This window comes from Neophocaena asiaeorientalis, unplaced genomic scaffold (assembly GCF_003031525.2).
Source record: "Neophocaena asiaeorientalis asiaeorientalis breed wild unplaced genomic scaffold, Neophocaena_asiaeorientalis_V1.1 scaffold124, whole genome shotgun sequence".
In the NCBI taxonomy this organism is placed as follows: domain Eukaryota; kingdom Metazoa; phylum Chordata; class Mammalia; order Artiodactyla; family Phocoenidae; genus Neophocaena; species Neophocaena asiaeorientalis.
This window is the reverse complement of record NW_020174135.1, coordinates 2,358,962-2,372,044: the sequence shown is the minus strand read 5'-3', so window position 1 is coordinate 2,372,044 and position 13,083 is coordinate 2,358,962. Positions and strand designations below refer to the sequence as shown.

Sequence of the window (13,083 nt, the reverse complement as noted above, 5' to 3'; positions counted from 1 at the left end):
CAACACCCCCAGATACACACCGCTGGTGACCGGCAGCCTTCACGTGAACCAAGGCCCAACTCCAGAACATCTGGACCGGTGCTATCCTCATTGACATTTGAGTAATTTAAAATTTATAGTGGCTCTATTTCCAAAAGTTAAAAAGAAAACAGATGAAATATATTTTATTTTAATATATTTATGAAAATATATCCAAAATATTCTAATTCAAATGTTAAAAGTTGAGCTATTTTACATTCTTCCTTTTTTTTTTTTCAGTAAGTCTTTGAAATCCTGTGTGTATTTTATACTTATGCCATAGCTCTGTTCGGGTGCTCAGCCAGGCACTTCCGGACAGAGTCGCGGACCTCTCGTAATCGACTACCCGTAAACCAGATTGAAAGAATGATAGGTGTTTCCATTTAAAAATTTACCAGCTGTCATTTTGTTTTAAGGTAGTCTATTAAACTGTCACCTTAATTTAAATTCTTTCCTGACGCTTTTGTGGTATTGAAGTCATTCTGCTTCTCTTTAAAGTTTTCACAGCAGAGATGGACAAAATGCCGTTTACCCAGCAGCCAGTTTGAAACAATTCGCTTTGCTCAGAAATTGTATTGTTCTCTCATCCTTCTCCCTATGTTTCTATCAGGAAAGAAATCATTTTTATATGTTCATATTTGGACATGATGATATATTTGTTGAGAGGTGAAATAGTGTTTGTTCCAGAGGAAAGCATCCTTTGTGTATCAGCCATTTACAGTATGAGTTCTTTCAAGAGGTGATGGCTCTGAAGTGTTTGCTCTGCTCACAGGCGGTCTTTGCCTTTGCAGAACCTCATCTGCTCTGAGTGTGGGGATGAGTTCACCCTGCAGAGCCAGCTGGCCATCCACATGGAGGAGCACCGCCAGGAGCTGGCTGCGAGCCGGACTCACGCCTGCAAGGCCTGCAGGAAGGAGTTCGAGACGTCATCACAGCTGAGGGAGCACATGAAGACGCATTATAAGATTAGGTGTGAGCCTTTTCGTGGGCTAAAAAAATTATACGGTACCTTAAAAATGGGCGTGCTTTGCTATGACTGGTTACACATCTTGGCTGCTTTAGAAGCAAGAACAGGGCAACTCATCTCATGTGGTGTCGGGATGTCTTTTGTAGCATGTGTTATGTGTTGTGTCTACAGTAGGACAGGAAAGGTCGAAAATTTAAGTGTCAGACTGTGCGGATAGACGTTTTTAGCTATAGTATAATGTTAAAAGGTGTAGAACAGAGTATTGTTGGCAATACATTTTTATGGGCAGGTAACAAGGTGTGTAGAGTGGATTCACAAAGGCCACATTGGCACCCTTTTTACTGAATTGGTTTATTTATACTACCTATTTAGAACTTACATGTTTAAATAGTTACTGTGCTTAGTGTGTATATAAATATATAAGTAAAACTTCACTTTATCATTACAAACAACCCTTCAGACCTGATACTTTTATGTCCCCATTTTGCAGATGAGAAAAGGTAGACTAGAGAGACCAAGTAACTTTCCCAAGGTTTTACAGCCATAAGTCAAGTGTTAGGGATTTGAACCCTAGTAGTCTGGCTTTAGTGCTCATAATATTCGCAACCACGCCTGTGTTTACATACGTATATACATTTATTCCTAGTAAAACTTAACATGGCTTCGAAATTTTGTATTTGACGTATTCCTGATTATATATTTTTTTACTGCTATTTCCTTCTCTTAGTGATATGAAATGCAGAGTTGTTCCTGGCCCTTTGTGCTAAGTTAGCCAATGGTGGTGATCAGTGGTCACACTCGTTGAGCTGATCTCTACAGCAAACTATAAAAGCCCGTATCGATTAACTTTTTAATGACAGTATCATCAGTTTAACTTGCCACCCTTCCAAGCTCCAGTATTTAGGAGCTATCTGTACTGTTTAATAACAAGCACCACCACAGCAAAAGGTCCCACACCAGTTAATAAAGTTTGTAAAGTGCCTGAATGCTTTGTAGTATTTATGTATTCTCTTTGGCATTGTGTTTTGGAAGCGTGGACTGAACATCTCCATATGATCAAAGTTCTCCTGTCTTTCCCACTCCCTTCATATGGCTGGTTGTTGACTAATGTGGTTCCCACCTGATGCTTTGTTATTTCGGCGATTTTTAAACTCCCAAAACGTAACGCATGTGTCCTATCACACTAGATTTTTATTGTGATGATGTTCTAGCACAGGCTCTTTTGATTGTCCCCGAAGGTCTTGGAGAGGCAACTGAAGGTGCGTACGTGGTCACCGCTCACTAGAGCGCGCCGGCCCCTGGGCCTTCCGGGGGCTGGGCAGGCTGCCTCCCTCTCGCGGAGCTGCCGTTTAGCAGGGGAGACAGACAGCGGCCAAGCAATCGGATTAGCCGGTGCAGGCTTCAGGCAGTGGGCGTGTTGAGAAGGAAGTAGGATTGGATTCACCTGGGGTGACGCTCCAGGGATGGGCAGTTGCTGAGGCACCTGTCTGATGTAGGCCTTTCTTAGGATGGCCGTTTGAAGTGGGACCCAGGTGAGGAGCAGGGGGAGATGGCCCTGCAGGTCTGGGGGGCATTCTGGGCCTGGTGGGCGGGGAGAGGGGCAGTTGCCACAGTCTGAGCCGCAGGGGGAGGCCGGTGTGATGGGAGCCGGCTGCGGGGTGGAGTGGAGCTCACGGGGCTGAGTGTGAGGCGGCCGGGTCTCGGAGCTGGAGGGTGCTGAGCCCATCCGGGAATGCAGGTGTTACCCCAGGGGCCACGGGAAAACCTGGGAGGGTTTGGCCCACGGATCTGGCTGCCCAGCCTTCAGGCCGCAGCCTGGCTGCTGTGTGGGTGAGGTTGAAGCAGGGAGACCCATGGATCGGGGCCACAGAATGGCGGTGCTCCTCTCAGGCCACGCTGGTGGCTGCAGGGTGGAGAGACGGGAGCTTCTTTGGAGGTGTTTTGGGGTGAGACCAGCAGCTTCTGGAGATGGACTTGAAGTCAGGGGTGAGGGAGAAGGAAGAATCCAGTGTAACTTCTAAGGTTTAAACTTCACAGCTGGGAGCTGCCGTCTCCTGTTGTGGAAAGGAGCAGGCTGAGAATTAACAGGGCTTCATTTGGGACTGACTAGGTTTGAGGCGCCCAGGAGCCTTCAGGGGATGTCAGCTACAGAGTTAGGTGCCCAGGGCTGCTGCGCAGAGGAGGGGTCCGAGTTGTTGGAGATCATCAGCGTCTAGGAGGAGCCTGGAGCAGGCAGCCCACACTTGTGTCGACGTAGAAACCACACCTGCACAGGTCTGTGTTTCATCATCACAGGGAAAGCTTTATCTAGAAGAGACATTCCGACTCTCCTCCTCCCCGACCAAAACAATGAGTTTCATGATATTGATACACAAAACTAATACATGGATGTGTGTGTGTGTCCTACACACTTATATGTGATTGATTCCTCATTAGAGCACATTCTGGTGGCCAGTGGGCCTAACCTTTCCCGTAGGATTTCGATTTGGAAGTGGTGGCACAAGGGATTCGACTCACTGGGTATTTTCCCTCTACTTATACTAGGGTGTCAAGTACAAGGTCTTATAATCGGAACATTGACAGGAGTGGATTCACGTATTCATGCCCACACTGTGGGAAGACGTTCCAAAAGCCAAGCCAGTTAACTCGGCATATTAGGATACACACAGGTACGAGATACGTTTACTTTGGGTGATTTCCCGTGCGACCTTGAGGGAAGCAAAGGTGCTTTAGAGCCAGCTAGACCTGAACTTAAATCTTGCCTTTTCCGTAGTTTGCTGATAACCTTGGTGTTACTTGTGAGATTTTGAGTAGGTAGTGAGATGTGTGAGTCTGCGGCCACAGGGGAACGTTCTGTCTGGAGGGGTAGGTTCGGGGTCTTGAGTGTGGGTAACTTAAGTATTTTCTTTTAATCTATCAGATGCTGGCACCGTGTGGAATGATGTTTTGATCATTTTTCTCCCTCTCTAGGTGAAAGACCATTTAAATGTAGCGAATGTGGAAAAGCTTTTAACCAGAAGGGGGCGCTGCAAACTCACATGATTAAGCATACAGGTGAAAAACCGCACGCCTGTGCCTTTTGTCCTGCCGCTTTTTCTCAGAAAGGGAATCTCCAGTCACACGTGCAGAGAGTTCACTCAGAGGTAAGCGTCACACTTGGGGGTGTGGTCCTCACAGGTGTGCAGTACGTCGCAGGCTGCACGGATGGCTCTTAAGAGTGAACCTGAGAAATTCTCCATTTTAAATGTAGACGAAGAATTTGTGCAGAGCAGACCCTGTTTAAAAAAATACATATATGTGGGCTTCCCTGGTGGCGCAGTGGTTGAGAGTCCGCCTGCCGATGCAGGGGACACGGGTTCGTGCCCCGGTCCGGGAAGATCCCACGTGCCGCGGAGTGGCTGGGCCCGTGAGCCGTGGCCGCTGAGCCTGCGCGTCCGGAGCCTGTGCTCCGCAACGGGAGAGGCCACAATAACACACACAGACATACACACATACACGCAGACACACACATATATACACACACAAGACATACACACATATACACACATACATACACATATACACAGACACACATATATATGCACACATTTGAACCTTTCTGGCTTATTATACATGGGGGAAATATAAAATACTATTTTTTGTCTTTTTACCAACAGTATTATACCTTTGATGAATAAATGTTTGGAAATAATCATAATACCATTCTTAGTTGTGGTCCGTCAATCTGAATGCTAACCTATGTCATCCCTTTAGTGAACCTGAAACAGACACTTCCAAGTGTAAGAAACTGAGAGACAAATGAAATTGAGGAGAAAGTATTTGTCTGGTGCCAGTATTGCTGACCTTGCATATGGGCCCATTCACATTTTCTATCAAACAGAGCCCTGGTCGGTGTATTTCCCTCCACACTGCATGTTAGCTAACTATTTCAGCCAAACTGATGTTTCTAATTTTTTTGTTGTCTCCAAGTAATACTGATTTGCAAACTCTGGAAGTATTTCTCTTAAATTGGTTCAACTTTGCTCTTATTATTATTTTTTTAACTATTTATTTATTTTTGGCTGCATTGGGCTCTTTGTTGTGGCGCGCAGGCTTCTCTCTGGTGGCCTGTGGGCCTCTCTCTAGGTGCGGCGTGCGGGCTCAGTGGCCATGCGGCATGTGGGATCTTAGTTCCATGACCAGGGATTGAACCCGTGTCCCGTGCATTGGAAGGCGGATTCTTAGCCACTGGACCACCAGGGAAGTCCCCACCTTTGCTCTTGTTAGTTGTCATGATTTGGTGTCTTATTTAGTCTAACTGTAGGTTATGAAGAAATACTTAAGCAACACAAATACTTTTATCATGGATCATTTATTTTATATAACTACAATACTTTGGAGGATGAAAAGCATCACATTCCTAAAAGCATATGTATATCTTTTAATTTTTTCCTTGGAGTAAATCCTTAAGTAACACTAAAATGAAGAAAACCCTACATACTTCATATAGTTTGTAAAGAGACTGAGAATCTCATATGCAGTGAAGTTGCTTTTAAAGACTAGGTTTTATTATCTAAGACCCAGAGACACTAGGAGGAGCATGTACGTACTCGTGAGGTTACCTTCCGATCTAAGAGGAACAAATGTGGGCTGTGGAAGTGACTCTCGTGGAGCTCCCTCTGTGTAAAGGTCGCTGAGGAGTAACAGTGTGTTTAAATGCACAGCAACTGGAAAATGGCCCCTGAGAACAGTCCCAGGGCGTCCTCGTTGGTGCTCCCAGCTCTAGGAAACCCTTTCAGGGAAGGCCGGGGACTCGCCTGCCCCCAGCCTGGGGACACCCTGGGACCTGCGGTGGGACAGGAGCAACCTCTAAAGATTGCTTGTAACATTATCTAATCCTGTGATGAGTCGAAAGCCGTAAAGTTCATTCTTGGCAAGGTGCTAGGTGGAGTGGAGGTCTTAGCCAAGTTCAGAGCCGGCTGGGCTTGTTGAGTAGTGCAGAGAGGATACTGTAGGTGCTTCCTCTGTGCCTGGGTGGCCCTGTCCCTGCTACTGCCCTGTAGTCCACTCTTGGCTCTGTCATAGTGTTAAAAAGTAGTCACTATTAAAAAAAACAAACAAAAAGAAGTAGTCACTGCCGTGGACGATTGGACTTGGTGATGGAAAATGTATACATTGCGTGGCCATCCATCCTGACCTGTATGTTCAAGGCTCAGAGTACAATTATATCTAACTGTCTGGCCTTCGTTATCGCACGCTGTGCTTGACTGTTTAAGAAGTTGAGAACATGTCAGACATTTTTTTTACTAGCGCACAATAACTGAAAACTGTGATTTTTCACTTAACCGGTTCTGCCAGTTCTGATTTATAGAAAAGACTGAAATTTCAATTAATCTCATTCTGGCAATATTGATTAAAGAGTTGGGTCATTGATTCTAGACCTACCTAACTTATAAGAAAAGGTATGATAAAGGGTTAGATTATTTCTGTCATTTTAATTGAATGATAAATTATGATATGCCATAATTTAAATATTTTAAGCTAACAATTGTAAAAACTTCTTTTTTCTTTTTTAAGGTCAAGAATGGCCCTACCTATAATTGTACAGAATGTAGTTGTGTATTTAAAAGTTTAGGTAGCCTGAACACTCATATCAGCAAGATGCATATGGGTGGGCCACAGAATTCAACAAGTGCTGGAGAGACTGCTCACGTTTTAACGGTAAGCTTAGTAAGCTGGTTGATAGCAGGTGTTCTTTTACCAAAATCTGTCATCTTAATTACGACCTTGAAAATTGAATATTGTTTAGAATAGCAATTTAGTACCGTAAAGATGCTATGGAAGTTTCCTACATGGAAGTATGGTGCTACTTTTATTTGTTTGTTTAATGAGTGAAAGGAAATCAAATTTTTAAAAACTTTAGATTAATATTACGTGATTCTGATTTATGGACTGTCATCTGAACCGGTTAGAAATAAGACAAAATGTAATCATGTAGTCATTAATTTATGAAATTGTAATTCCTATGGTCAGTGTTATTGATGATTATTATTGAATATTCTTTATCCTTATGTTATACTTTAAGAATCACGTCTCTCTTTAAAGTAATATTTCTCCAGGTCTACTGTGACAGTGATACTTTTTCCTGAGACCTTGGACTTTTGGGAAACTCAGTTGTATTTTTCAGTACATGTATTTAAAATTGTATGACCCCCAAACACACCCCCTTTTACTCCTTTTTTGTAGGCTTTCATAGCTCAGCCTTGATCTGCTACTTCTACTACCCTCCCAAGTGATCATAAACGGCAGCATCTAAGCATAGAGTTTGGTGTCCTAACCAACAACAGAGACTTTGGACGTACAAGTCTCGGGAGTGTTGAAGTAGCTCGTGAGTGCCGTCAGCCGATAGTCTGTGTTAAGTCAGCAGCTGCCTCCTACCAAACCAGAAAATGGGCCTAGTTCGTATTTAGCTCCCAAGCACGAGGCTCACCGTCAGTGTTTACTTTTTCTTTTCTTTTCTCACAACACTTGCAGCTTAGGACGATTCCTCAGCTTACTCTTGATCAGGGAGGATGTTGTAAAGAAGCTCTAAAACTGGAGAATAGTTAGAGTCTAATAATTATGTCTTAAATTCTATTTTGGACTGAGTATTTTTTAAATAAAATTTTCAGTGTATAAATCAAGCAAATATTCATTTCCTTTGGCAGTATGCGAATCAAATATGTAGATGTAGTGACTTATCTGGAATGATAATACAAATCATTTTTAAAATTTATAGTCTCAGTAAAAAACTGAAAATGTAGTATAGGGGTTTGGAAACCTGTGATCCACGCCACCTTTTACCCTCATCTGCGTGTGCAAGAGCGCTCTGTGTCAGGTTATACGTACTGTTTCTCAGGACTGTCTGGGGGTCAGTGTCCAGCCCTCTGAACACTGTCTCATTTTGCCTCTCCCATTTTCTAAATCTTGACCTTTGTGCTTTACTTTGGAGGGTTTTTTCAACTTTATCTTGTAATTCTTTCCTTGAATTTTTTTTAAGCTAGTAAGGTTTTTAATTTCTGAGATCTTTCCTTGTGATCTGATTGTTTCTTTTTGAAGATACTCTTTTCTGGTTTGATGTACTTTCCTTTGAAATCTAATCAGCATTTTCTCTTAAAAGTTCTCTTCTAGTCATTGAATTGTCTCTCTTGTGCATCTCCCCACTCCTTCTTCTTTCAGATGTCTTATAGTTCTTGGTTGCCTGCATTTAAGAAGGGGAGCATCAGGAAACCCGCCTCTGAACTTTTTATGTGTGAACAGAGCTGGTTGAACTCCAGGGTTACCTATAATTGGCCAGGGAACCAGCTCTTAAAATTGGGGTCCCTGGTGGCAGAATGTAAACGATTTTTTGTTTAATCTGGGGAACTAAGGGCCACAAAAGGTGCCCTAGCTCTCCCCAAATAGTTTTTTCATTTTTATCTCTTTTAGAGGCAATCCCCCATTTTTTTGCCTGAAGGTAAGTGCCTAATTGCCATCTTTTCTATGGAGGAAGACGGGATTCATTGTCAGTGATAAGTATTTTAATTAATAGACTTTATTTTTTGGAGCAGTTTTAGGTTAATAGTAAAAGTGAGCGGAAAGTACAGAAAACTCCTGTAGACTCCTCTCCAGCAACTCACATAAGTTATTACCCCCCTTGTTACACCTTGCATTGGTGTGGTCCACTTGTTACAATTGATGGATGAGTACTAGTGTATTATTATTAACTAAAGTCCACAGTTTATGTTAAGGTTCACTCTCGGTGGAGCATGTTCCGTCGGTTTGGGCCAGCGTATAATGCCCTGTCATCCACCATTCCAGCATCGCGCAGGGTAGTTCTCTGCCCCTACCGTCTTCTGTGTATGCGTTTCACATTCCCGGGTTTCTGAGGAATCAGATCAGCTCTCTCTTCACAAGTTCTTGGCTGTAGCTTTACAGAGCATTTATTCCTCCAATGCCCCTATTTTTCGGGAATTAAAAGAAAAATTTTAAACCACAGTGATCTCTTGCTTATTTTCTATATTTTGTCACTCTTTTACTCCTTCATTTTAACGGACTAAGAGGGAGATGAGGCTTGCGTGCTTCACCCCCATCTTGAAGCAATAGTCTCTACCGCCACTTACAAGACTTGAATTGTAGTAGAAAAAATTCATTGAATACATTTTTTTAAGGGCCAGTTTTGTGTCTAACTTAAAAATCAGTGAGGCATTTTATTTAAAATTTACGTTTGGATAGGTATAGCTGACTCACTTTGTTATAAAGCAGAAACTAACACACCATTGTAAAGCAATTATACTCCAAAAAAGATGTTAAAAAAAAATTCATGTTTGGGATACTAATTTTGGGATTTTAATGCTCATAAAGGGGATATGCCTGTTTATTTCCTTTCAAAAAAAATTGGTGTACAAATTAACGTAATTGTTTATATTTTTAACGAAACGTTGCTGTGTTTCAGGCCACGCTGTTTCAGACCTTACCTCTTCAGCAGGCGGAAGCCCAGGTCACGTCTGCTCCGAGTCAGCAGAGTTCCCAGGCGGTGGCCGATGTCATCCAGCAGCTGCTGGAGCTGTCGGAGCCGGGGCCTGCGGGGTGCAGCCAGCCGCCTCAGGCCGGCCAGCAGCTGAGCATCACGGTGGGGGTCAGCCAGGACATCCTACAGGTGAGCCACACTCGCCTCCTCCTGTCTGTGTTTGTCAGGGGCTGGGCGTCAGCACTGACAACGCAATATGCAGGTCTTGTCAAAGGAAGGGGGTCTTCATGCAAAATGTGTCGTCATTGAAGAACTGTATTGAAACAAAATATGCTTGTTTGAGTACTTATGGACAGTGCAGTATTTGAAATGATTTATCACTCGATAAATAAAAAGTTTAAAACTATAATTTTTTCTCTGTAAGTGAATTTTCTTGAAAAGTATAGGCGTTTCAGAACTTCCTTGTATCTACCCTTGTTGACAGAGGGTAGGGAATATTTCCTCCTTTCCCGCTGCGCTCCTTGGAGATAGCACTGCCTGTCCTGACAGTGTGTGAGCGTCCCTGCTCCCGTGGCGCTGGAGCGCGGAGGGCAGAGGGCTCTTCTGAGTCTTCCTCCCCGCCCAGCTCCATAGTCACCGCCTTCATTCCCAAGCAGAGACAGCCTTCTCTCTCCCGTCCCTCTGTTTACTTACTGACGTGAGCACTAACCTCTCCCCTCTACCTCTGTGGTGACAAGTTGGCCGGGGTGTGAAGAATCTCAGGTTGTCATGACGGCTGATGTCGTGAGGGTGACCCCGCTGTAGTTTCAACGAGTGATTCCTAAATGTGTTACAGACAGCTAGGGTTGTCTGAGAGAAAATTTCTAAAAGGCAAGTGAATTAATTTCAGTGCCCTTGAATTCAGAACTGTAAATGCTTGCCACACCAGACTTTGGGTGGAGATGAGATGTCAGACATCAGGAGGGATGTTTCGGCCTCCAAGGGCTGGGCGTTTCGCTCAGAGATGACTGCCTGGCGATGTAGCTCTTAACGCCCAGTGGGGTGGAGTCAGAGTTCCGTAGGTCAAGCTTGGTCGCGTCTTTGTAATTGACTTTGGCGGGCAGGTGTGGGCATCGTACCTCCTAACCTCCTAGTTCTGTTCTGTCTCAGCAAGCCTTAGAAAACAGTGGGCTGTCTTCAATTCCAGTTGCAGCGCATCCCAGCGACCCCAGCCACGCCAAGACCGCGGCCGCTCAGGGCCAGACTCCAGACGCTCCCAACGTTTCAAGGGAGCCAGCTGACCCTACGGCCGCAGAGCGGGAAGAAGAACAGGAGAGCCCAGAGAAGTTGGATAAAAAAGAAAAAAAGATAATAAAGAAGAAATCTCCGTTTCTACCTGGTAATTTCAGTATGCTTTAAGGTTTAGACACTTTGGGTGGCCTATTGCTGGTTTTTAAGAAACACGCCCTCCTTTTTCCTTCTGAAGGCGGTATGTTTGTTGAAGGCTCTGACGGCGTCTACCTAATAGCATTTGTTTATCGTACCGGCGTCCCTGTGATTAGGGCCCCTGCTGACTTGTCCCGCGCCGCCGTCAGGCCCCTCCTTCCCTCCAGCCCTTCCCGCCAGTCTCTGCCCCTTTGTCCCCCAGTGCCGCCGCCTGATGCTTCTAAAGCCCCTCCGCTCGAAACCCTCGGCCCTTTCCTGCCGCACCTGCTCCGGCACCTGCTCCGTTTCTCGGCCCACAAGCCCTCTGCCGCCTGCCCCAGCGTGCATTTCTGTCTTCCCTCCCGGGTCACCTGGATGCAAGCTTCTGTTATGGTAAACTTGGATTCCTGCTGTTCTCAACGTTCTCACGTCTTCTGAATGGCGCGGGTTTCCCCAGGCTTAATTCTGCATCGTGAATGTCTTCTTCCTCCCCCTCCTCTCCTGTTCTCTGTGCAGACTCGGGTGGTCATTTGAGGCCAGATCATGGCGCCGCGTCGTAGGAGCACAGGTCTCACCCCTCTCAGTCCTGCAGACTAGAAGGTTTAGGACCCCCGCGACCCCTCACGTCACTTGTGGACAGCTAGAATACAGTCCCTTCGTTTCCGAACACCCCACGGCGCTCAGTATGGCTCATTGCATGGGAGCACGCATTCATGCATCTTTCTTGAAGAAAATAGATTCCTGCCTTTTGGGAAAAGCGTTCCTTTGAGAATATTTTCTCAGTGAATATAACTACTCTGCCCCTCCCAGGTGTCTTGGGGGCAAGTGCTTTCTTTCTGGAGAGCATGGAGTAACCCTGTCATCTCTGTTAACACTTCTGAGAATGTATTTTCTCATTGTTAACGTGCGATTGTGAGATCCTCGTTTCTCAACCCACAAAACGTTGTGGCCCTACTCTCCTTTTTCTTTGGGTCTGGCCCCGTCTCCCCAAGTGAAAAATAGGACGATGGACTCTAAGCAGTTTATTGTCTGGGTTTTCCTGGGATCTAGAGAGGCAAGAAGGAAATAAAGGGCCATTGCCACATATTTTTAATAATAGCTCTATGATAGCCTTGTAGGTTACACGTTTAGTTGTGCGGTCTTGAACGTCTCCTCTATGTGCCCCTGATAAACTGATGGAAACCCATAGGTCTTGCGAAACGTTTTGTACGAGTTAACTGCTAGTCGTCATGCTGAGCCTATGAACATGCTCTGATGTGGCTGGCTGCAGGCAACGTACACGTCTTCAAGAGAAAGGCCAGACCTGGCTTCCTGAAAGTAACGAGGAAGGGAGGCTTCATCCTGGGCCGTCCCATATCTTTAGGTGTTAGAAACAGCTTTCTCTTTTGCACTGAGCATTATTAGATGGAGATTTCAAAATGGAACTGCAGTTAACCTTATTGTACGTTGTTTTAATGTGGAGTGTTGTGTTCATCGAGTGTAAAGATTATGCAGATTAATTTTTGAAATACTTGGATAAATGAAGTACTTAGAGCACTTAGCAAGCTTATGTAGTTCTAGTAAATTTTAGATTAAATGTGATCCTTCCTACAGGTTGGAGCCAGCTTTTTTTGTTTTAACCATCTCTCTGATATTGTGATGAGAAAATTATCATGGGGACATGTTTCTATATAAAGATACTCCTCTTGATTAAAACTTTATAGGGACCAGTATACGTTTAATGTAATGACTGTTTCTGAAAATACCTCTTCAGGAGTAGTTGACACCATCTGATACCCTAAGAAGACCCTGAGCAAACTATTATTGTCTCGTAAGTCGTAACACTTTCTTAACAGCTTAAAGTTAGCCTTAATTACATTTCCAGTTGTATTCTGCCATCTATAGCTGTCACTATTTGATTTATTCAGTTTTGTGAGAGGGAATCTTTTTAGTAGAATTTGCTTTGTTATTTTAAGACGGATTTTGTGTATCGGTTAAACGTTTAACAAATGCTTTTATACTTATCATAAACCTTGTGATGTCTAAATCATTATGAAGCTTTTTTTTTTATTTTCTTTTTTTAACATCTTTATTAGGGTATAATTGCTTTACAATGGTGTGTTAGTTTCTGCTTTATAAGAAAGTGAATCCGTTATACATATACATATGTCCCCATATCTCTTCCCTCTTGCGTCTCCCTCCCTCCCACCCTCCCTATCCCACCCCTCTAGGTGGTCACAAAGCACCG

General features: G+C 44.2%; 1 protein-coding gene across 9 annotated transcripts in view; it reads left to right on the top strand.

Annotated features, from left to right (window-relative positions):
• The window catches only part of ZNF236 (zinc finger protein 236), a 105,145-nt gene that overhangs the window by 23,077 nt on the left and 68,985 nt on the right, over nucleotides 1-13,083 (top strand). For 8 of the 9 annotated variants that reach the window (XM_024754805.1, XM_024754812.1, XM_024754807.1 and 5 more), the window contains 6 exons: nucleotides 810-988; nucleotides 3,530-3,654; nucleotides 3,956-4,128; nucleotides 6,542-6,685; nucleotides 9,438-9,641; nucleotides 10,602-10,830. In XM_024754805.1, the coding sequence (XP_024610573.1) occupies nucleotides 810-988; nucleotides 3,530-3,654; nucleotides 3,956-4,128; nucleotides 6,542-6,685; nucleotides 9,438-9,641; nucleotides 10,602-10,830 (1,054 nt within the window). Of the gene's footprint in view, nucleotides 1-809; nucleotides 989-3,529; nucleotides 3,655-3,955; nucleotides 4,129-6,541; nucleotides 6,686-9,437; nucleotides 9,642-10,601; nucleotides 10,831-13,083 lie in introns of those variants that run through there. The other variant, XM_024754810.1, reaches the window with a different exon arrangement.